The sequence below is a fragment of the Glycine max genome, chromosome 6 (genome assembly GCF_000004515.6).
Source record: "Glycine max cultivar Williams 82 chromosome 6, Glycine_max_v4.0, whole genome shotgun sequence".
Lineage (NCBI taxonomy): Eukaryota > Viridiplantae > Streptophyta > Magnoliopsida > Fabales > Fabaceae > Glycine > Glycine max.
In genome coordinates, this window is record NC_038242.2 from 14,139,574 (window position 1) to 14,162,405 (window position 22,832).

A 22,832-nucleotide genomic window follows, 5' to 3' on the forward strand; every position below is an offset into this window, starting at 1 on the left:
TTTCAAAATTAAAAACATGAAGTAACTATAAAAGTTTAAGAATGAATGAACCTACTTATATTAAAAATAAAATTATGATTATTTTTAATATATACATGTAAAATTTAACAAATATTGATAACATAATTAATGTTTGAATAATAAGGTAACTATAGTACTAAATTTAACCCAATTAATTGTTTTCTTTATTTTTAATGTAACTATATGAGTAAATATTTAAAAATGAGTGCTTGTTTTGTCTGGAAGCGATATGTGGCTATCTCACATGCGATGTTCGACACCACTGATTCGTTAGCAGTGAGCACAAGTAGTGCGTTTCTTTACCCACACATAAACATTAAACAGACAAAACTCAAGGGCAAAAAGGTAAAAGAAATACAAACAGAAACAGAAACTCCCTCTTAAAAGTAAGCATAGACACACTCTGAGAGTCTCAGTGCAGCCACACAAAGACAATGGCGGCCACAGCTTCCAGAACCACCCCATTCTCTTCTCCCTCTTCCTCTTCACACCCCACCTTCCCCAAACGCATTGCTAGATCCACCCTCCCTCTCTCTCATCAAACCTTCATTAAACCCAACCACGCGCTCAAAATCAAATGTTCCATCTCCAAACCCCCCTCGCCGCCGGCCACCACCACCACTGCAGCGCCGGCAACATCAGAGCCCTTCGTGTCGCGGTTCGCCTCCGCTGAACCGCGCAAGGGCTCGGACATCCTTGTGGAGGCCCTTGAGCGGCTGGGCGTGACTAATGTCTTCGCCTACCCCGGCGGCGCGTCGATGGAGATCCACCAGGCTCTCACGCGCTCCTCCACCATCCGCAACGTCCTCCCTCGCCACGAGCAGGGCGGCATCTTCGCCGCCGAGGGCTACGCGCGCTCCTCTGGCCTCCCCGGCGTCTGCATCGCCACCTCCGGCCCCGGCGCCACCAACCTCGTCAGCGGCCTCGCCGACGCCTTAATGGACAGCGTCCCCGTCGTCGCCATCACCGGCCAGGTCCCCCGGCGCATGATTGGCACCGACGCCTTCCAAGAAACCCCCATCGTCGAAGTCACCAGATCCATCACCAAGCACAACTACCTCATCCTCGACGTCGACGACATTCCCCGCATCGTCGCCGAAGCCTTCTTCGTCGCCACCTCCGGCCGCCCCGGCCCGGTCCTCATCGACATCCCCAAAGACGTCCAACAGCAACTCGCCGTGCCTAATTGGGACGAGCCCATCAACCTCCCCGGGTACCTCGCCAGGCTTCCCAGGCCCCCCACCGAGGCCCAATTAGAGCACATTGTCAGACTCATAACCGAGGCCCAAAAGCCCGTCCTCTACGTCGGAGGTGGCAGTTTGAATTCCAGTGATGAATTGAGACGCTTTGTGGAACTGACTGGTATTCCCGTTGCTAGCACTTTAATGGGCCTTGGAACTTATCCTATTGGGGATGAATATTCCCTTCAAATGTTGGGTATGCATGGTACTGTTTATGCTAACTATGCTGTTGACAATAGTGATTTGTTGCTTGCCTTTGGGGTAAGGTTTGATGACCGTGTTACTGGGAAGCTTGAGGCTTTTGCTAGTAGGGCTAAGATTGTTCACATTGATATTGATTCTGCTGAGATTGGAAAGAATAAGCAGGCGCATGTGTCGGTTTGCGCGGATTTGAAGCTGGCCTTGCAGGGGATTAATATGATTTTGGAGAAAAAAAGAGTGGGGGGTGGTAAGCTTGATCTTGGAGGCTGGAGGGAAGAGATTAATGTGCAGAAACACAAGTTTCCATTGGGTTACAAAACATTCCAGGACGCCATTTCCCCGCAGCATGCTATTGAGGTTCTTGATGAGTTGACAAATGGGGATGCTATTGTTAGTACTGGGGTTGGGCAGCATCAAATGTGGGCTGCACAGTTTTACAAGTACAAGAGACCGAGGCAGTGGTTGACCTCGGGGGGTCTTGGAGCCATGGGTTTTGGATTGCCTGCGGCTATTGGCGCTGCTGTTGCTAACCCCGGCGCTGTTGTGGTTGACATTGATGGAGATGGTAGTTTCATCATGAATGTTCAAGAATTGGCAACTATAAGAGTGGAGAATCTTCCTGTTAAGATATTGTTGTTGAATAATCAGCATTTGGGCATGGTGGTTCAGTGGGAGGATCGGTTCTACAAGTCCAATAGAGCTCACACCTATCTTGGAGACCCGTCTAGCGAGAATGAGATATTCCCAAACATGCTCAAGTTTGCTGACGCTTGTGGGATACCGGCAGCGCGTGTGACGAAGAAGGAAGAGCTTAGAGCAGAAATTCAGAAAATGTTGGACACCCCTGGCCCCTACCTTCTTGATGTCATTGTGCCACATCAGGAGCATGTGTTGCCGATGATTCCCAGTAATGGATCCTTCAAGGATGTGATAACGGAGGGAGACGGTAGAACGAGGTACTGATTGCCTAGATCAAATGTTCCGTGATGCTTGGTTTGTACAATATATATATAAGATAATGCTTTCATAGTTGCAGGATTTGGCCTGTGGTGAGCATCATAGTTTGCAGTAGTTTTGGTAGCAAGACTTTGTATTTTCCTTTTATTTAGCTTACTATATGCAGTAGCAGCTATCTCTGTAATCTTATATCCATCTCCTGTTGTTTGTATTGTGCCGTTGGGTTTTTTGATGTAGTGAGATTGAAAATGATGTGCTAGTAATATTATTGCTGTTAGAAATCTAAGCAGAGAATCTGTTGTAGAAATCAAAAGCAAATGAAGCACTTTGAAAATGAGATGAGGATATCATGTTTTACATATTCAATCTGTTTCCTTTTTTAGCGGTTGGTAGAAGTGTAGATTCAACATCTTCTCTTGGAGCTCATCTAGGCAATCAGTAAAATGCATATTCCTTTTTTAACTTACCATTTATTTTCATTAAGTGGAATTTGTGACTAGTTTGTTCATGTAGATTGGATTTGGACCATTTGGTCCACAAAACGTCTCTTTTGCTGGATCTTCACAAAGCGATTCCAAAATCCAAAGAGTTTTCAAAAGTCAGAAATGGGAAAGTTATAAATAGTAAAATATAATAGATTCTGTAAATGACTTGAATAACTAGTGGCATCACGTTTCTAGTTCAAGATAACTTCATGCTGCAAATGGCAATGTAGTTTTTTTTTTGTAATAATAAGTGTTCACAGTTAATTTACTTGTAGGTTCATAATTCAACGTATTCACTAATAAATGCATTTTTCATATTTTCAGTAGATCACCTAAAATTTAGTTGACATTAATTTTAGGGTTTGTATCTAAGTTTATAGTTATTCATGTTTCAAACAAATCAAGAAAGGCCAAGTAACTTATCAATTAAAAGGTAATACTCTCTGTTTTCAACAACTCCTGCTCCTTATGGTGGAAGTGGGGGCATTATTATAACGAAGTGAACTAACAACACAATTCATACAATTCATTCAGTGTGTTGGGATGATGCAATTTAAAATTTTAAAAAAATTTAAATTTTAAAAATTTCAAATACTTCAATTTAAATTTTTTATTTTTAAAATTCTATGTTTAGATATAACTTCTCTTTTCAATAATCACAGAATTAACATCAAATAATAGTTTCAGCGTTTCCCTCCATCGGGATCCATTCCCGCGCTCCACAATCTCTCGATGTCCATCATCTCCGCCACTATATTCGCCGGTCTTGATGTCCATAATCTCCGCCACTATATTTGCCGGCCTCTTGGTCTCCGTCGCCGTCGAAATCAAAGAGATGCGGTGGCTCTGGCATCACAATACTCGTAAGTGAGTGCAAGTAAAAGGAAAAAATAAAAAAGAAAGAGAAAAAACATAGAAGCACACAACCACAGTCAACGTTTCTATCTTTCTTTGCATTAACCCCAATTGCACAGTCTTCTCTCTGCTCTGTTTTTGTTTGTAGAACTACTCTAAAACTAAAACCCTATTCCTCTGTTTTTGTTATTCCCATCATCATCACGATGATGGCTCCTTCTCAGCCACCTCATTGGGCCCCATCTCCAACACCAATCCTCAGCAAGTCTTTCCTACCCCCGCCGTCAAACTCGCCGGCGGTTGACTTCACTCCGCCCTTAATAGCAATGGTCGTCGTCGTCGCCGCCGCGTTTCTTGTCGTCACCTACTCCCGCCTCATCGCGCGTCACCTCAGACCACCCGTCCACCGCCTCCTCTGCCGCTTCCGACGCCGCCGCTTCCTCCCCTCCTCCGTCGGCGACCTCAAGACCCTCCCCTACGATTCTCCCTTCGACGGACCGCACGTGTTCTCCCCCTACGGTTTGGACGAAACGGTGATTAAAACAATCCCGTTCTCGCTTTATACAGCGAAATACGACGCGCATTTTGATGAGTCTCGCTACGACTGCGCCAAAGAGAAGAGAGAAGAGAGAAGAGAACCAGAGAGAAGAGAGAAAGAGAAGACCAACCAGAGAGAGAAAAGTTGAAGGGTCAGAATTTCCAAATTAAATCCCATGAAAATATAGAATTTAAAATTTTATTCTTTGAAGTAACTAAAATTTGATTTAAAATTTAAAATTTTTTTTACTAAAATATTGAAACAGATATTTTTAATAAAAAAGAATTTAATTTTTTATAAAAAAAATATATTATCTAGTTAAACAAATACACTTTTATGGAAACTAGATGAGAGAATATAGAAATAAAAACAAAACCAACAACATATTTTTACATTGCTTCCCATCTAAAAAAATCCCTTTTCAGTATTTAATGATAAAGAAGTAGTTATTTAGTGTTTGGTCCTTGCGTTGTTAAAGTTCTTCAAAACATTAAGAAGTAAAAATTAATCAAAGTTATCCGTATGGTACGAAGGTCAAAGATTTATTTGTCATGTTGGCTTCCAATACTCTGCCCAGCATCTAGCATTTTCGAGTCTTCGATGTTATACCATGTGTTCGCCTGCCAGATTACCAAAGAAACAAGTTGAATGAAATGGCTAATAAATGTAATTTTGTTTGCAAATAAAACTAAAACTATATAAATTATTTTCAAAAATGTTAAAGAAAGTCAGAAGTAAAGAATCACTTTGAGCATGAGATGAAGATAACAAGTTTAGATATTGAATCTATTGCGTTTCTTTTAGGACATTTTCTTGAACTCATCCAGGCAATGGTGATGAGCACGGTTGCAAGACATATCCGCTGTTTGCTTCTGAATTACTGCACATGATTTTAACAAATTTATGTTTATGTACTCTTAACATAGAACAAAGCAAATCTTATAGTAGTAACGAGGGAAGGACAAAAAGAACCTTTTGACCTTTGTACTGCAGACAACTTGCTAACGACACTGGACATGCTTCATTCCAACAACTTAATTGATAACATGTCTTGGTCTACACGTCTCTAAACATAGATGTTACCAAATGCCAGCACAGAATTTTGTGACACCACTCAGCTAGCTAAAATTTGCACGTAAGACCACTTGCATTTGTATTTTTGTATCTTGCTAGATAAAATATAAATGGCCGGGGTTTGCAAACGGGACAAATTCCTGTTCTTGGAACCTAAAGGCTCGATGACTAAGCATACCAAAAAATGGATAAGAGAGTTTTGTGGCAAAAACTGAAGATACTGTGGTTGATTTTGGCCAAGGCAATAGGGGGACACATGCATGTTGTTATGGTGTAATCACTGGAACGTAAGAGTGTGATCGAGAGAGAGATGCACGAACTGAATCAGAGTTGTCTTATTTCTCGTATAACTACAGTATTTATAGACCGTTATGTGCCTTTGCAGGAAAGCTAGTTACACCATGTGTTACTTATTATTGGCGTTTCATATCCTACTTCGGTGGTTTTGTATATGTAGGTCGGAGTAGACATATCTAATGCCGGGATAATCCCCATAACACCTTTGAAGTCAGAAATTAAAGATATAAAATTATTCAAAACCAATTGATTCATATGGAAAAAATGGGTTTGGCAAAAACCACACCAGACTTAGATAAACTATCTTTCTTAAAGGGTGTAGATTAGTTAAAAGAGTCTTTTATTAAGGGAGAAAGGTAATATAAAAACTTACAAATTACAAACAAACCAGATGATTAGCAATGCTTAATGTGTTCCAACCAGTAATAAGTGGTCTTGTATATGCATGTGTTAATTTATTCAATCTACAAAGTACGCCAGGAAAATTCATGGCTTCTTAGAGTCCATGATATCAAATTTCTTAAGGACAAAACTCAGGTGCAGTTTATTAAGTGCTTATGATAGTGTTCTCCAATCAGAATTGGAAGTTCACCTCAGTAGTTTGCATAATAAAAGTTTACATTAAAGATTGACATAAGCTACCTAGGGGAAATTCCAATTCTGATAGGAGAAAAAACACCTAAGGATCTGCATGGAAATTTTGTCCAATTTGCTAATTGCTCTAAAATCATAAGCAAGCAGTACTCCTTATCTCACTCATTCAACTGCCTGAGATGAAGTAGCTGAGACCTCAAAGGATTTCTTTCTCACTAAGAGGCAGGTGACTCTTGAAGGATTGGAATGAGGGTTGTCAAGACTACAGATCACAAAGTCCGGCCGGTGAAGTGCCAGAAGATGCAGCCGGTCCTTTCCCACTTCCAAGGCAGAAGCATCAAGTAGAACATGCCAATTGTTCCTATGAGCCTCAGAAATCCAATGCATTGTTCCATTTGCATCGACCGGATAAGAGAACAAGCCTTTTGAGCTGATCTTACACCTCCTCCTGAAGTTTTGGCTAAGCTGAGACCCGCTGATCCTCAAATCCAGCCAAGTCTTTGGTGCTGAGATCACCTTGGACTCCTTAAAAGAAGCAAATTCCCTTATATAGTCTTCTTCCTGGTCAAGAATGGTCATGTAATAGTTCCCCTTGACAAAAGGGTAACTTTCTCCCACCAACATCATAGCATCCTTGTAGCTTGGAGTGAAGAGAACAAGGTACTCTTCATCAGGCAAACCATAATGCTTCAAAACCTTGTTGCGTGCTTGGATTTCTGGGATAGAGATGAAACTTCCAGGGAATGAGGATTTCTTGTTGAGAATGTCTAGTAATCTTGATGGCTCTAACTGGATTTTGGCCCTATCCATTTCAGGGAGATTATTGCTTCCAAACAAATATGTAGAAGACTCTCTTGGTGACTTGCCCCTATCATCCATCATTGGTTCTGAATTAGGCTCCTCAAAGATCATAAAGCTAGACAAGTTTATCCCATTTCCTTCTCCTTCCATGAGGCCTGAATATTCTGGATACTTTGCTAGAACATATTGTTCAACATATTCCATTTCTTTTGGTGTGATTGGACCTGACCATCTAATGTCAAGATCAGGGATAGTTGATATGGCTTCAGCTATGATGTGAGGAGGAATCAACGTATGTCGTTTCTGTTTTCGTACCAATTCAGACCATTTTTCAGCTTCAATTGAACATAACGTACAAGTACAACATCTACTAAGAAAGAAGAAAAAGTGGGGATATGATGATTACCTTTATAACCATGCTGTTTGATTTGCAGCTCTCAGTTATTAATTTGCGTGTTGGACCTTTCTGAGTGTCCTTGACTTCATTTTCTACCATCTCCTGATATGTTACCTGACATAGGGTGTTGTAGAATTCAAAATTTTGAAGCTTTAGCAGTTGCAATACTTTCATAAAATGACAAACAAAATATAGAGTTGAGTATAGCTTTGAATTGTGAATACTTTACCTCGGATCCTCCTGAAATTTCATGCTCCTGCCTGTTAGTCCCCATAGTAATATTTGTCTTCACCACTTATGGAAACATGGGAGTTTTTTTTCAGAAAATCTTAGATATATGGCAAACTACAACAACAAAAGGGAAAAAGAGAAGCCTATATGTGTAGAAGTCCTATTGAAAGATTCTCTAGCAGAAGTGGGTTCTGAGAGATTAAGGGTAAAGGCAAACCAATCTAGTGAACTAGGGTGATTAAGATGAGGGTATTATCAAGGACTAAAAAAGCCACATAGAAAATGAATGAATGAAGAATGAAAGGAAAAGATGAAGAAAGGAGGCAAAGGTTTGAAAAGAAGACTTGGCCTAGCCAAACTCACAAAGATGACATTTCTTGTTGAAGCTGTGAATCTTATTATGAAAGAAATTAAGAAAATCAAATAAAGTCTGATGATGATTACACCGAAAAAGACAATATAGCAAGGCTTTAAAATAGGAGTTGATGATGATGATGATGAAAGGGGTGACATGTTTGTCTTGCCTTAACCATGGTTTGCTTGCGCAATATTCTCCAGAATTATTCGCATGTACCAAGTATTATTGTTTTCAAAAACTGAACCTTAATTAAAATCTGAACCTGGGTTTTATTAATTGTTATAAAGTCTATTAATTGAACTAGAGAACACGTTGGGAGAAGATTTTTTGAGGTGCAGCTTTCGAATGGCTACAACATCTCCATATTTGTTAATTGTTAATGTAACGTCACTCTTGGAATTTTATATTCTTAATGGAAAATGATCATTGGAGAACCTTGATGAAATGTCAACAGAGCCGTGGCATCTTTTTTAAAAAAAATAAAAAATAAATTATAAGCATAATTTCAGAACGAATATTTCAAAGTTTTCAAATTACTGGGTAGTTTAGTTATATTAGTTTCTTGAAAAGGCTTTTTAAATAGTTTTAACAGCTGCATTGAAAGATATTACTTAGATGAGATGAGATTCCCAGCTCAAAACCTGAACAAAATTGACTGTCACTGAAATTTGGCCAGGTAAAACCTAGATTCATTATGAAATCAACTTCAACAAAGAACTTATTCAAATTTAAGAGATTAAATTTAGGAATGCAATCATTATATGCACCCTTGCTTGCATTAATAGTCGAGAAATTGTGACACTTGCTTTATATATGCTAGTTAAGGATGAAAAATCTTTTACTCTTTTTATCGGTAGGAATCTAGGATAATATTAGAAGTTTATAATACTTATACAGTATATTCCAACTAAATTAAATATCTTATATTCAATCTTTTATTCGTATGAAATAGGAAAACTTGACACTAGAAAATGAAATTCTTGGGGTCACTGGTGGGTAGAATTCTAGAATCATTAGGTGCAAAGAAATAAAACCAAATTTTGGCAATAGTTTTTTTTTTAATAAGCACCATGATTTTAGTACATGCATGTAACCAACACTATTTAATAATTGGCGAAAGATTTTATTGAAAATGGAAGGGAAATTTCTTAATTGTATTTCCCATATGTCACACTACATGTTGCGCATACAATTGATAAGGACGAAAATATTAAGTTAATGTTAGGATCTTATGGGGGATTTGACCTTTATTTGTTCTCCCTAATGTAGAAAGAACCAATAAGTCTTTCAAAACCAATTAAACAAAGACATCAACCAATACAATAAAAATCAATCTTTAATTTATAGAGAGGAAGAGGGCATTATACCGTTTAGAGATGCCTTCAAAAGAATATTAGATATGGACAAGGACAAGGGGGTCACAATAAAGCGTTTAATATAATATAATAATAATTATATGAACATTAACGTAAAACTTACGAGGATGAGTATTAAGTGATGGAATAACGTTATCTAGTGGGAGTTGTTGAACTTCCATACGGAAATGACTTGAATGCTTCAATGGGTAATTACCCAATAAGTGTGGAAATGGCAGGGTTAACTTTGAATAATTTAAATCTATTTTTATATATAAAATGAGATTAATATTTATACACTTTACAGATGTAAAATAATTTTACATATTTATTAAATGATTTTGTGAAATTTTTTACATCGTTGACGAATAATTTTTTTCTCATGCAGAATTGAGTTTTTTTATATTTTTTAAAGTCTAATCAGATGTGAAAAACTTATTTAAAGATTTATTTTCTAAGATTTTTTTAATAAACTAATAGAATTATTTTTAAATAAATTAGCGATTTGTTTACATAAAACAACGAGTGATCTTAAATAAATCAAAAAGTATATAATTTCAAAATATTACTGTAATAAACTAATAATGATAATTTTAAGTATGTTTAGAACTTTTTTTTTACTGCAGAACCTTTTAAATATGATGACTTTTATTTATTTAATCTTTCATTTTTAAGTTATAATTCAGTCTTTTATTATACTTTTAAGAACTAAATTGATTTATAATTTATAATTTCAAGAATTATTTTACTATTTTATTTATTTTAAGTATCAATTTGACCGTCTATTATAATTTTATAGATTAAATTGAGTGATAATATACGATTATTTTTGGTGACTATATAATATACGATTTCAAACTACTATATCACTTTATTAATTTTAGCAATGAATTTGATCGATAATTACAATTTCAGTGACTTATTCAATGTATACATGTCTCTAATGAGTGACCAAATAGGAAAGTTGCGATGTTTATAAAGAGAAATTAATAAAGAACTGGTGATATTTATAAAGACCAAAAAAAAGAGATCAAATGGAAAATTCATAACATTTAGACATAAACATCTTTATTCCTACCACTAATTAACTACTACTAATATATATTTTTATATTATTTAAACGGATTATCCTATAAAACTTCTCTCAAAGTTATCTAACACATATCTTTTATGTTCTACAAGGTGGGTATAAAAGCTTTATATCTTTCCTGTACTATTACGAAAAAAATATCTACAATTTGTCTAATTATTCTTTGATTATCTTAAACCCTTTTTCATTCTTTATAACTTAAATTTTCTCATTGAATTCAGTACTCGCATGTTTTGTATCCTTTCATGCATCTCTTGCATATATTCTTCCTTCAATAATCCCAAGTTATTTTTGTTGTTTTGAGAGTCGTCATTCTGATGAATATGATTTTGAACCACCAAACATATCTTTGCCTTATAATCTTTTTCTTGTGAAATTTTATTTGCATCATGGTGTGACTGTGGCAAAAAAATAACAACGTAATCCTCTTCCACGACTTCTCACCAATCTGAAGCCTCAAAGTAGGACTTCATACTCACTACCAAAAAATTGTAACTTTCTCCATCAAATATAGGAGGAACAATTTGTAGTCTTTTCTTTTGTTGAAAATATAATTTTAAAAGAAGAGGAGATATGTTATGCAAAGAATTTTATCATTTTTTTAGATGCTCTAACTTTTATCGTTAGGCTCTCTCTATATATAAAGCTAAAGTGTAACAATGCAGTAAAAAAACAAAAAAAGCCAAAGTGTAACGAAAACCCCAAACATTAACAACTTTAGTCTTAAAAACAAACTGATAATATCCCTAAGTCTAAATGATAAAAATAATATGTTTGTCTTCATTTTAAAGTCATAAAGATTTGAAACATAATTAACAAAATCCTAAAAGCACTATATAAATTATCCATTTCTTAGTTACAAATATTTACACATATGCTCAACAAATATCTTGAATTTAAAGAGTCTTTACTGTCTAGCTCTGTTTATTATAAGATGTATACCATCAAGTATTTTAGCTTATGATTTGTATATAATACATATTTGTTTTTATTTAATTAAAAATCATAAATCATAATAGATAATGTTTTCAAATATATAAATTATATTTTAAATTTATAACAAACAATTTAATTTGTGAAAAAGGTTATTTTTAATTTAGAAATAGAAATAAACGATGATAGATTAAAAAATCAAATATGTAAATAAAAATAGAAATTTTCCATTTGAAATAATTAAAAAATATATTTTTTTCTAATGAAAATAATGCGTGATGCACCTCTCCAAAAATGATAAGTAGTTTAGAGAATCGAGAGAGCAAGTCAAATTGTGCATTCAAATTTATAATATAGTATATTATACACACATAATGCATCTCAAGTCTGGAGCTCACTTTCCATTGCAAACTTGGCACATAGATATCTCAACAATATAAACATTATTTGACACTTTTCATTTTAAAAATATTTTTAGACACCTATTGTGATATTAGACAACTAGCAGGAGAATGATAAATTATAAAAGAGAGTAAAAAATTAAGTATAACAAATGAGATGATATGATTAAAAGAGAGAAAAAAAATATTATTATTCTTTTATTTTTTTATATCTTTTTTCTATCATACCAGATATTTATTATATATATAAACTTCTCTCTCATTTATATGATTCTCTCCAACTGTCTATTGCACTCAAAACATTATTTAATGCAAAAATCTGATATTAGAAAAGAGAAAAGTAAAACTAATCATCAATCAAAAAGCACACCAATAAAATATGAAATGAGAGTGACGTGGATTGAAGTTTGAAAAAGACACAGTAACCTCGCACAAACCTTCTTCAAGCTTACTCAATCACCAAACAAGCACCAAAGAGAAATTTTGACAAAGAACCAATCTTCAAGATCCAGAAAAAATTAAAAAACAAAAAAGGAAGAACCTTATAGAGGCACACACAGTTTAATTCCTTCTGCAGCTCAATTAGGCAAAGGCAATCACAACAGTTAGGTAACAAGCAGCAGCTGAAAGAAAAGAAAGGTAACACCTGAAACAAAAAGGTTAAAGCATCCCTTCCTCCCTACTCAACAAGATGCACCCACAGCAACTATTAGAAGCATATATATAATGTAACATTGTAACATTGAAACTAATAATAATCAAAGAGAGTGAGGGGAAAAAGAAAAGAGCAAAGATGCCTCCTGATGTAATTCAATTTCGTCCTACCTTAGCACCTCTTCAATTTTCTTCACAACTTACATTAAAGCAACGTTCTAGCCCAAGAGATCATCGCCAAGGAATGAACCTCACCAACAAAAAGAAACTCATGCCTATCCTTCTTTTGATCCTTTCAATCATATCAATACTCAGGCTTCTGAGCCTCATTCTCCGCACTTCATCATCTGCTACTATGTCTCCACCACCCAGTTCTTCACTTTTTTCCACTCACAACAAAGTTGCAAAACATGCACCCGATTCCTCAAAGCACCCCAATTCCACCCTAACTGAAAAAGAGTTCAAAGTTCTCTCAAACCTCGTTGCTCTTAAATCCCCAAGCAACCTCCTCATATTTGGGTTCCAACCGCAGTACCTTACCCTCTCTTCAATGAATGCACCTGGAAGCACCATCTTTCTTTATGATGACATGATAGCCAAGGTAGCAACAAACTCCAATAACACTCAAACATACAAACTTGGGTATAATGTGCCATCTAAAAAGGCTTATAATTTGCTCAAACATGCAAGGCAGAACCAATTAGCTTGTGCACCAAGTTACCCAAAACTACTGCTTCAGAAATCGAAATGTAAGCTTGCATTGATGAATTTACCTGCAGAAGTGTATGAAAAGAAGTGGGATATCATTGTGGTAGATGGACCCAAAGGGGATTCGCCAGAGTCACCGGGTAGGATGGGTTCTATATACACTGCTAGTGTTCTAGCTAGAGCTGGGAATGTTTCTGACGTAGTTGTGCATGATGTGGATCGTATGATAGAGAAATGGTTTTCCTTGGAGTTTCTCTGCCATGAGAATTTGTTGTGTTCTAAAGGGAAATTGTGGCACTTCAGGATCAGTGGTCACTCCAATTCAACAACGTTCTGCACTTCCTGAATAGATAGTATTACTATAGAGCAGCACCATTATGGTTAGTTACACAGAGACTATTATATATGTAAGCGATATCATGATCAGTAAATGTCATTAGTCAATTAGTAATTTAATTTTACTCAAACAAGTATATATATCATGGTACAGCTATAGTTTAAATGCTGTTAATTCTGCATTAACGACTGCGCAGCACCAAATTGGTTCTTAGAAAAACTGCCACATGAATACTGATATTCCCGAACAAATTATATTATATACAGTAAGAATTTATTAACTTCACCTAAAATTGAAAAACTGAGTTACATATCAGTATATCACGTTAAAATTGACCGAAATTATCAACATGTGGTGATTCTCGACATACAATATAATTTTGTGTTGAGAATGGGATTTGAACCCACGGCCTTTGGGACCAGAACAGGTCTGAAATCTGAATGCATTCTATTTCTATATAAACAATTAAATTAAAAATAATACATCCAATAGATGTGAATGCAACAATTATACATCAACAACAACAAAAGCTTCATCGGTGTAGTTAACTATATGGGTCATGCGCGGCAACATTAATCTTGGTTAAAAATTTAAGCATTTAAAAATGGAGTAAATTACACTAATAACTCTTCAAATTTTGTAAAATTACAAACTTTTGTTTTTTAATATTTACACTATAGGGGAATACGGTATAATTTTTTTAAACAATTAAGAGAGATTAATATAATGTAAAAGGAGGTGTCGTGTGTGTTTTCAGACAATTAAGGAAGCTAGTATAGCAGATAAAAGCAAGAAACTTGTGTAATTTCACAAAACTTTGAAGATAATTTCACAAAACTTGTGTAACTTTTTACTCTTAAAGATATTATTTGTTATAAGATTTCTTTTAACATCTTTTCTAATATCCTTGTTCTTTTTCTACTCTTTTTATGGGGTTAAAAAAATTATGCGATCTATCAATATTTTTAAAATTAGACTGGTCAAGACACTTATTTAAGGTTGAATAATTTATTTATTTGTATTAAAACTAATATTAATAAACTAATAATAATAATCAAATAATACATATAATAATATTAGGTAAAAATAATATTATAATTTTATAACACTTAAAATTAAAATAAAGAGATCATTATATAGATTCTTAGCATTCAAAGTACACATAAATTACAAATCAACTATAACATTATGCAAGACAATGGGAGCAAATTGAGTGAAAACATTTCCAAGGAGGAGCCAGATGAAAGAAAACTCCATTAGCCAAGTGTAGATAGAATTTATTCTACCACATGGCTCAAAACAAACAAGGGAATCAACATCGGCAGCTTTATAGCCAGTAAAATGAATCCAAAACAACTGTTTTTTTTTTTATTGATATCCAAAAAAGCCATGGAAAGATATCCAGCACTTCAGTTTTATTAACACATTCATCTAATCAATATAAACTTAAGAATATATCCGCTTGGAAAAACATATTTACAGTTTATTTGGATTTATCTAATGGCATAAGTACTTGTGTAAGTTTTTGAGAAAACTTGTGAAAATAGCTTGCAATATGTCGGTATGCTGTTTCAAGCTTTATTTCAATAAATTCTTCAAGATAGCTTACAAAAACAGCTTTCAGATATGGATGAGCGAGTATGTAGTTCATATTTGGATGAACTTCTGGAACTTCACAACATATAACACGGTTAATAAAATGATTTTTATAAGGCAATCATTTGTCAATTGTGAATACTAACCAATTTCAAACAGACTTACCAGAGGAGGTGCAAATGCAAAACAGGCAGTTTCGCCAGGAATAAGTAACTTTATATGACGAGAAACAGTATCCTCAGGAACATCAGTTCAATTTTTTATTTGTACAAGTTTTGCATACAAAGTTCATTCTCTGAAGCACCGTAAGTAGACTATACAAATTGCTGTGCACAAGCACAATCTCAGCACACATTTCCTGGCAACACAGGGACAAGAGAAGGAACTGATAGAGCTTCAAAATATATACAAATGCGTCAAAGACAGGAATGCTCCATTCCCGTCAAGATGTTCAATGTGCACTTGAATCTTCAAAACCACAAGGGGGGACATGTCTTTTTTAGGCACCATGTGGGGCCTATTAGTAGTTTAGGGCCAAATTTAGGTATAGGTGCTAGCAAACTAAGTTAAAATTTATTGCACCGAACTACAACGCATATTAGTGATGCACTAGTAAAATATTGTATGTGGAAAGGAGTATGAACTTTAAGCAAACTTTTTTGTGAATATATATATATATAGTTTATTCAATTTACTCAGCTAAAGTTATAGGCTTAAAGGTTCAAACCGTATACAGTTTTTTTTTTTTAAAAAAGAAGGTATATCATGATATGATTACGATGAGGACTGCACGGTTTAAAATTAGAATCTAATCATAAAAATGTTATTATACTGTTCAGCCATGAAAGTTCTAACTACAAGTTTAAATTTTTTCAAGCTCAAAATATTTTAGGAACCCTTCACATAATTTATATAGGTATATATACTATTGAACTTATATTAGTCAATCTTATAAGTTGGTTGTACCATAAATTTTGAGCAAACAAATAAGTATAGGTTTTAGTTTCAATGCTACTATTTATCCAAAAGTTTATCATATTTTGACTTAGTGATTCAGGACATTGCAGTGATTCTCTAATATAAATGGCAGGAATAATCTCAGTATTCTGTACATACTATGGATAAGTTTGTTCCATTTCCAATTTTCCATGGAAAAGAGAAACATGCTGCTAGGCAATGCCTATCTGAGTATCGATAACAACCATCCCTACATTCAAAAGCAAGCTGCCTGGCGACAATAAGCACCCAATAACTGCACAAAAATCAGACAGACCAACCATAAAAAGAATTGATATCACATAAGAATATGAAAATGTAGTAAAATGGTTTCCCTATGATCACAGTCATTCATGCAGATTAACAGCCCTCAATTCTAGCTAATGCATGTACATATTTTACTGATCTATTGTTGTGCATCAACACTGCACAATGATTGCAGTATTTTTTTTCAACCATGAATATAATTGCACCACATATCATTTTGTAAATTTTGTCCAGTCTTCTCCCTCTAATGTAAAAGATGCTGGTATTCTTATCTACTATACTGATGACTCCCAGAACATGTTTGCTACTAGAAATTTCACCCACTTGCATAATCACCTCCACTATCCATCCGCTGCAAAGAACAAACAAAAAAAAACATATCTAAATATTTACATATGATGACTGAACAGAAATATCAATATTATAATAGCTTTATAATGAATGGCAGAAGTAAAATCCTAAATTAACAACTCAACTTAGTCTTAGTGCTACAAATTCACAAATCCATTTGCCAATTTGTTTTGAATTTCACCCGACCCCTTGGCAGGGCAAGGACACTATGTAATATTGCCATGAAGCCACCCTATAGATGAGCAATAACAATTTCTATGGATTTTCTATACAGAATGTCCAAATGTTTACCACTCAATCTTATCCACTTGCCAATTTGCTTTGAATTTCATCCACGACAGGGCTAGGACACTATATACTATTGTCATGAAGCCACCTTAGAGATGAGCAATAAACAGACAGAGATTGAGTCATAAACATTCAGACATCTGGTACGGTTAGACATTTTTAAAGCTGAATTAAAAAATATAAATGAAATCCATAGAAATCATTTATTCACTAAACAAACAAAAACCAATTAAGTTAAAAATTCTTAGGAAAACAAAATGTATTTAAATGGAGTTAAACCAGCCATATGCCAAGCCAGCCTACTTAAACTGTTATCCAGTCTTAACCCACCAAATTTTATTGGTCGTCTCTTGAAGACTCAAACAAAAGTATTATAATTTGCTTCTGTTGGCTCAGTAGTCAGTAGGCTGGTCAATGTGCTACCCAGGAAAACCATTTAAAAAATTGTGCTATCCTTTGAGTCCATCCCAAGAAAAATGTGCTAACAACTTACGAGTCCGAAAGTAAAATAAAATGTGCCATCCATTAATGTGTGCATCCCACCATTTTAGCCAAGCTGGGCTAGATTGGTATAATGAGCTTTAGCCCATTTTGCATCCCATTTATCAACAAGTTGTGCTTGGGCAATTTAAGTCGGCAAAAAGAAAGCTGGTTTTGGCTGACAGTTTAAAAGAAACTAAACCAAGTAATCTTTACAATGTTCGCCATAGAATAAAACTCACCATTCTTTTGCTTACATAAGGCTTTATCTTGATTGCCATCTCAGATTGAGTTTCAACATTTAACTTCTGTTTCTCCCTCTCAAACTCTTTTCTGGATTCTCTTCTGCTACCAGATTGCCAGACTCTACCAAAATTAGGAAGCCAGTTGGAATCACACTCATTCCTTATAGACTCCCCCCTCCTTTCCTTCTCCATTTCAATCTTCCTCTTTTCAACCCAAGCTGCTCCAACCCGTTTTGAATTCAACTTTTTGGACTTCCCTAACTTGTTTGAAGAACGCATCTGAACTTCATCAGTTGTTCCAAGCCATGGTGGAGGTTCTTCAGAAAAAACCTTTCCCCCAGCACTTCCAGTAGATATCTGAGTGACCATTTGTACACCTGAAAATGCAAAAGGATAATAAGGAGAAAATGCATCATCATTCTAGTTCCCCACCACAATCAACCTTACGAGAGAGTTATTCTTCCATAGTAAAATCTTACAACTCTTTCTCTGCCTTGATATTAGTCTTAAATATTTTGCATACATAAAAAATTCAGCAATCAAACTAAGTGTAAATATTCAATTGGCATATGCTTTGCAACTTTACAGTACTATAATAATGGAAGCAAAACAATAATTTCATAATTACAAATAGATACCCTGATGACTGCTCTCTCCGCTTACCATTCTTCCATTTTCACGCACCTGGCACATTCATAAAAAATGCAACATTTTTTGTCAATACGAAATTACACAGTTAGATTAGACAACTGCAATGCAGGAAGAGAACAAGAATCAGAAAAGTGATACAAAATAAATTACAGGCTATAAAGAAAGTATAAGAATATAGTGTGTGAAGCCAACCATAATCCTTGATCATCAAAACATAAAATTTAGATGACTTAAAATTAGGCAAAATTTCAGAAACATTGATCTTGGCATCTTGCTTTCTTACCAATGAATTCACCAACCAATGAGTCCTGATATTCTGAAACTCAAACAGTTAGAATGATAAATGAAAAACAATTGAAGCCTAAGACCAAACACACCTTTTTATTACAGGAGTAACCATTACTTGACCGTTGTCTACCATCATGAGGGAGAGAAAGGCTACTACGTCCAACTGAGGCACAAAAATGAGACACAAAAATGAGCACATAGAAAATAAATGCATAATAGTTGTAAAGAGTAAAACATGAAATTTTCAATAGACAGGATAAGCATACCTGCAAAATCTTGCAAAGAAAAATTATTTGCACCAGAGCAAACTTCTGAAGAGGTAGCACCAGTGGCAACTCCGGAGAGTCCTGAACAAGATACCTGATACTCATTTGTATAGCTTTGTAAAGGCAAAACAGCATTTGAAGGATACGATTTCAGAGAATTGGAATAAACATTTTTTTCAAAACTATCAACATTTCCACTATGGATATCATCACTTGAAGGACCAATCACTGTTCTGCGACTTCCCTCACTCGCTTCATCCTTTCGAGCCGTGCACTTCTTCTCCCACTGAACTCGCAACAACAACAACAGCGAAATAACAACCAAATCAACAATTATTGTTCAATTTCCCAAACCTTCAAAAAAAAAAGATAAAATAAAATCGATACAATTCGCCAATTCATAAATCACCTTATCCACGTCATCGTCAGAAACCATAAACGCGTCCAATTGATCCGCGGCACCACCGTATTTCCAGAAGAATTGCTTCAAATTCTTCACGTGTTCCGCACTCGCGAGGTGACGAATCGCGTTAGCGCTGTAATGGCATCCATTGAAAATTACGATTTAGACCTAGGTTAATAATTATTCGAATTGAATTAAAAAAAAAAAAAAAGTGGATAGCGTACCAGGCAAAGGAACTGTTGAGTTCGTCGATGTGCTGGTCGCAGAAGACGCACCAGAAGCGATTGCGAGAAGCGAGTTGGGGATTGAGAGGGATTGGGGCGTTGAGGAAGAAGCGAACGTCGGAGAGTTTTTTGCGGAAGCGGGAGAGGAAGGTGGAGAGGGATTTCTTGTGATTAGGAAAGTACTTGTGGCGGAGACCTTGGTCGTGGTTTATGTTGCACGCTTTGCAGAACTCGAACTCGCTTTTCTTCTTCTTCTTCTTCTGCTGATGCTGGTTCTTTGTTCCCGTTCTCCCATTCTCGTTCTCGTGTTGCTCCCCCATGATCCACCACGAATGGACTCGTTACCCTTCGCAACTGCAGTAGCTCAAAATTCAGAATTTCCTTTTTACTAGCGCCAAGACGAGCATGCCAGTGGGCCCAGCCCGCTGGGCCGGCACAATGAGGGGTCCGCAGCCCAGGTCAGACTTTATTTACAAAAAAAAAACAATTAATTTAGGTCAAGATTTTTATAGGAAAATTATTTAGTTAAAAAATTAATTTTAGAGTTATTTAAAAATAAATAAATTTATACTATATTCGATAAAATTATCTAAAAATTAATTAAAAGATGAAAATTTAATTAGTAATCGAAAGTTTTTAAATTAACATATTAAATCATATGTTCTTGATAAAATTATATGTTGACTGAATAAAGTGAGATAAATAAACAAATTTATTTGATATTTTTATATAAATTTTACAATAGGTGGTTGACATTAAATTTAACTATGTGTATTATTTAAATATAAATAATTTGTCGTATTATAAAACAAAATATAAATAATATTTTATATTATTCATATATTGAATTTTTTTAATGTGTTAGGAGTCCATGGCACTATGATGTCAAATTGACTTTAAAAAATTGCTTCCAATTGCATCTCATGTTCGGGCTTTACTTCCCATTTTAATTTCTTTCAAATTAATCCCGACCAGTTATTGGATATTTCAATAGATTAAAGTTTTTATGTAATTGATTTAATCATCTAATCAATATACATGTACTGTCAATGTTTTTAATCAATGGAAAATAATATCTGATATAATTTTTAAGGTAACTACATTATGTTAAAATACATTTTTAGTCTTTAATGTTTTTAATTATATTCAGTTTTTATGTTTTTAATTATGTTGTTTTGATGTGGCTAAAACAACCCAAAACGCTAAATTGTTTTTTCTATATATATACCGAAAACATTTAGTGTGCGCGCTTTCAATTTGGACCAAAAAAGAACCTTCCTATCTTTATAATAACTGGTCGGGATTTTATTATGAAAAGCATTTTCGGTTAAACTCTATCAATTATATCTCGAATAAAATTGATTATTTAACAATTTAATTAGTTCAGAAAAATTAGTATCGGGAGAAAGATGGAATAAGTCTGATTATGATGGAAAAGGAGCATTTATGTGATTCAAAAAAAGCTAGCATTAACGTGATTGAAAAGATATGGAAAGTGTGGATTATTGAAAGAAAGATGAATATTATCAAAAAATAGTATTGAAAGAAATAACATGAAAATTTTGTCAAAACCGTAGATTTTTGTCCTCAATAAAAAGCCATCAGGCAGTGATTGAAAAAAAAAAGGGACTTTGTAGAAATTAAAAATATGAAAAGTTTGGGTGAAGGAAAGAAACATGAATATTATAAAAATTAGTATTGGAAGATATAATATGAAAAGTTTTTCGGGTAGCATTTACGTGATTGAAAGAGTTGCAAGAATATTAAAAAAATTATTATGTATTTCTATTCTAGTTTATATGGGTGATAGTTGTCATACAAAATGGACGGGAAAATTCATTTAAAACTACTTAACTTTAATAATAAGAGATTGAAAAATTATGAAAAGTCTGGGTTATTGAAAGAAAAATGAATATATTATTGAAAAATAGTATTGGAAGAAATAACATGAAAATTCTTGTGAAAACCATATGAAAAGTCATCAGGTGGTGATTGAAAAAAAAAAGGAGTTTGTAGAAATTAAAAATATGAAAAGCTTGAGTGATTAGAAGAAAGATGAATATTATAAAAAATGGCATTGGAAGAAATAATATGAAAGCTTTTCGGCTAGCATTTACGTGATTGAAAGAGTTGCAAGTAGAAAAATTATTACGTATTTCTATTTTAGTGTATGGGTGATAATTGTCATGCAAAATTGGGCGGAAAATTTTTAATTCCAAATATTTCTTAATTTTTTACATGGCTTCATATTATATGTGAAAGCTAAAATGCATTTAGAATGAAAAAATAAAATAAAATATAACTGTTGAGAGTGGGATTTGAACCCACGCCCTTTCGGACCAGAACCTTAATCTGGCGCCTTAGACCAACTCGGCCATCTCAACAATTATACAACTAAATTAACAAACATTATATATAATAGTTAACACTAAAGATCTATAAATCTATAATTATTGTTTCAGAAAAACATTCTTAATGAGAAATTATATTAAAAATATTACATTCCATAGACGTGAATACAGAAATTATATTTATAATAAAAATAAAAATGACATATACTAATTAACGTTGGGATAAAAATTAATAGTAGTAATGTGTTCTGAATCTGAAAATAATAACTTTTGTTTAGAAACTCTTTTCAGAAAATTGTAAAGAAAAAATTAAATATTTTATTTATTTAAAATAACATAAATCAAACGTGTTAAATAACCATAATCGAAAATTTGCTCGTTTAGTCTTCTATCAAATTTGAGTTTTTTTTTTCTCATAATGTTAATAGTTTGGGCCCTTAACACTAAGCAAATTTTCTTTTACATGTATCACTTCTCTGAAAAGTGTAGGGCCTGATTGAAAGATTTGTTTGACTATCTCGGAATTATAAGTGTTAGTATATATGTGTGATACTAGCATTATCATCCGAATTAAACATAGACATTATCCTAAAAATTTGGTTATTTCATTTTTAAAAAATGTTATTTAACATATATTTGTCCTTTGGTATATGTTCTCATTATTAAACATAAAATGCCAACATTATCATTATTTTAGGATTTTGTGATTCATTTTTTTATTCATCGTTATTTTAGGGTTTAAATATATTTTTATTTTAGAGATTTTTTTAATTGGTCCCTATTTATTTAGATTCAAACATAAATTAATCATTTTCTTATTGGTGGATCACCTTATTGATCTTCTCAAAGTGATTTTTTTTTTTCGGAAAATGGCAACCTGGGTGATTTTATTAACAAT

The 22,832-nt window shown here is 34.2% G+C and overlaps 4 protein-coding genes and 1 non-coding gene across 8 annotated transcripts; 2 read left to right on the forward strand and 3 right to left on the reverse strand.

Annotated features, from left to right (window-relative positions):
• Positions 1-185: 185 nt before the first annotated feature.
• LOC100798203 (acetolactate synthase 3, chloroplastic) lies at positions 186-2,683 on the forward strand. The gene has a single exon (XM_003528058.5). It carries the CDS (start codon positions 456-458, stop codon positions 2,424-2,426), a length of 1,971 nt encoding a protein of 656 aa, XP_003528106.1. The 5' UTR covers positions 186-455; the 3' UTR covers positions 2,427-2,683.
• A 3,309-nt stretch (positions 2,684-5,992) lies between these two features.
• Positions 5,993-8,379, reverse strand: LOC100819515 (uncharacterized). 2 transcript variants are annotated; one of them, XM_026128917.2, is made up of 4 exons: positions 7,691-8,353; positions 7,471-7,575; positions 6,459-7,367; positions 5,993-6,420 (listed from the first exon to the last, which is right to left on the reverse strand). In XM_026128917.2, exons 1-4 carry the CDS (start codon positions 7,733-7,735, stop codon positions 6,397-6,399), a joined length of 1,083 nt encoding a protein of 360 aa, XP_025984702.1. In that variant the 5' UTR covers positions 7,736-8,353; the 3' UTR covers positions 5,993-6,396. The 2 variants fall into 2 exon arrangements, with proteins under 2 accessions (XP_025984702.1, XP_006581864.1); XM_006581801.4 differs by having other exon boundaries at positions 5,993-7,367; positions 7,691-8,379.
• A 4,243-nt stretch (positions 8,380-12,622) lies between these two features.
• LOC100798729 (glucuronoxylan 4-O-methyltransferase 1) lies at positions 12,623-13,537 on the forward strand. Its single transcript, XM_003528059.1, has one exon. It carries the CDS (start codon positions 12,623-12,625, stop codon positions 13,535-13,537), a length of 915 nt encoding a protein of 304 aa, XP_003528107.1.
• A 2,639-nt stretch (positions 13,538-16,176) lies between these two features.
• On the reverse strand, positions 16,177-19,953 carry LOC100799252 (TITAN-like protein). Of its 3 annotated transcripts, XM_014776518.3 has the most exons (9): positions 19,584-19,952; positions 19,366-19,492; positions 19,164-19,242; positions 18,957-19,063; positions 18,780-18,853; positions 18,686-18,710; positions 18,390-18,435; positions 17,749-18,128; positions 16,177-16,739 (listed from the first exon to the last, which is right to left on the reverse strand). In XM_014776518.3, the coding sequence occupies exons 1-9, from the start codon at positions 19,901-19,903 to the stop codon at positions 16,704-16,706; spliced, it is 1,194 nt and encodes a 397-aa protein (XP_014632004.1). In that variant the 5' UTR covers positions 19,904-19,952; the 3' UTR covers positions 16,177-16,703. The 3 variants fall into 3 exon arrangements, with proteins under 3 accessions (XP_014632004.1, XP_014632002.1, XP_014632003.1); XM_014776516.3 differs by having other exon boundaries at positions 18,686-18,718; positions 18,957-19,242; positions 19,584-19,953; XM_014776517.3 differs by lacking the exon at positions 18,686-18,710 and having other exon boundaries at positions 18,957-19,242; positions 19,584-19,953.
• A 1,933-nt stretch (positions 19,954-21,886) lies between these two features.
• On the reverse strand, positions 21,887-21,967 carry TRNAL-AAG (transfer RNA leucine (anticodon AAG)). The gene has a single exon. It is a non-coding gene; the product is annotated as a tRNA-Leu (tRNA).
• Between the last annotated feature and the right edge of the window lie 865 nt (positions 21,968-22,832).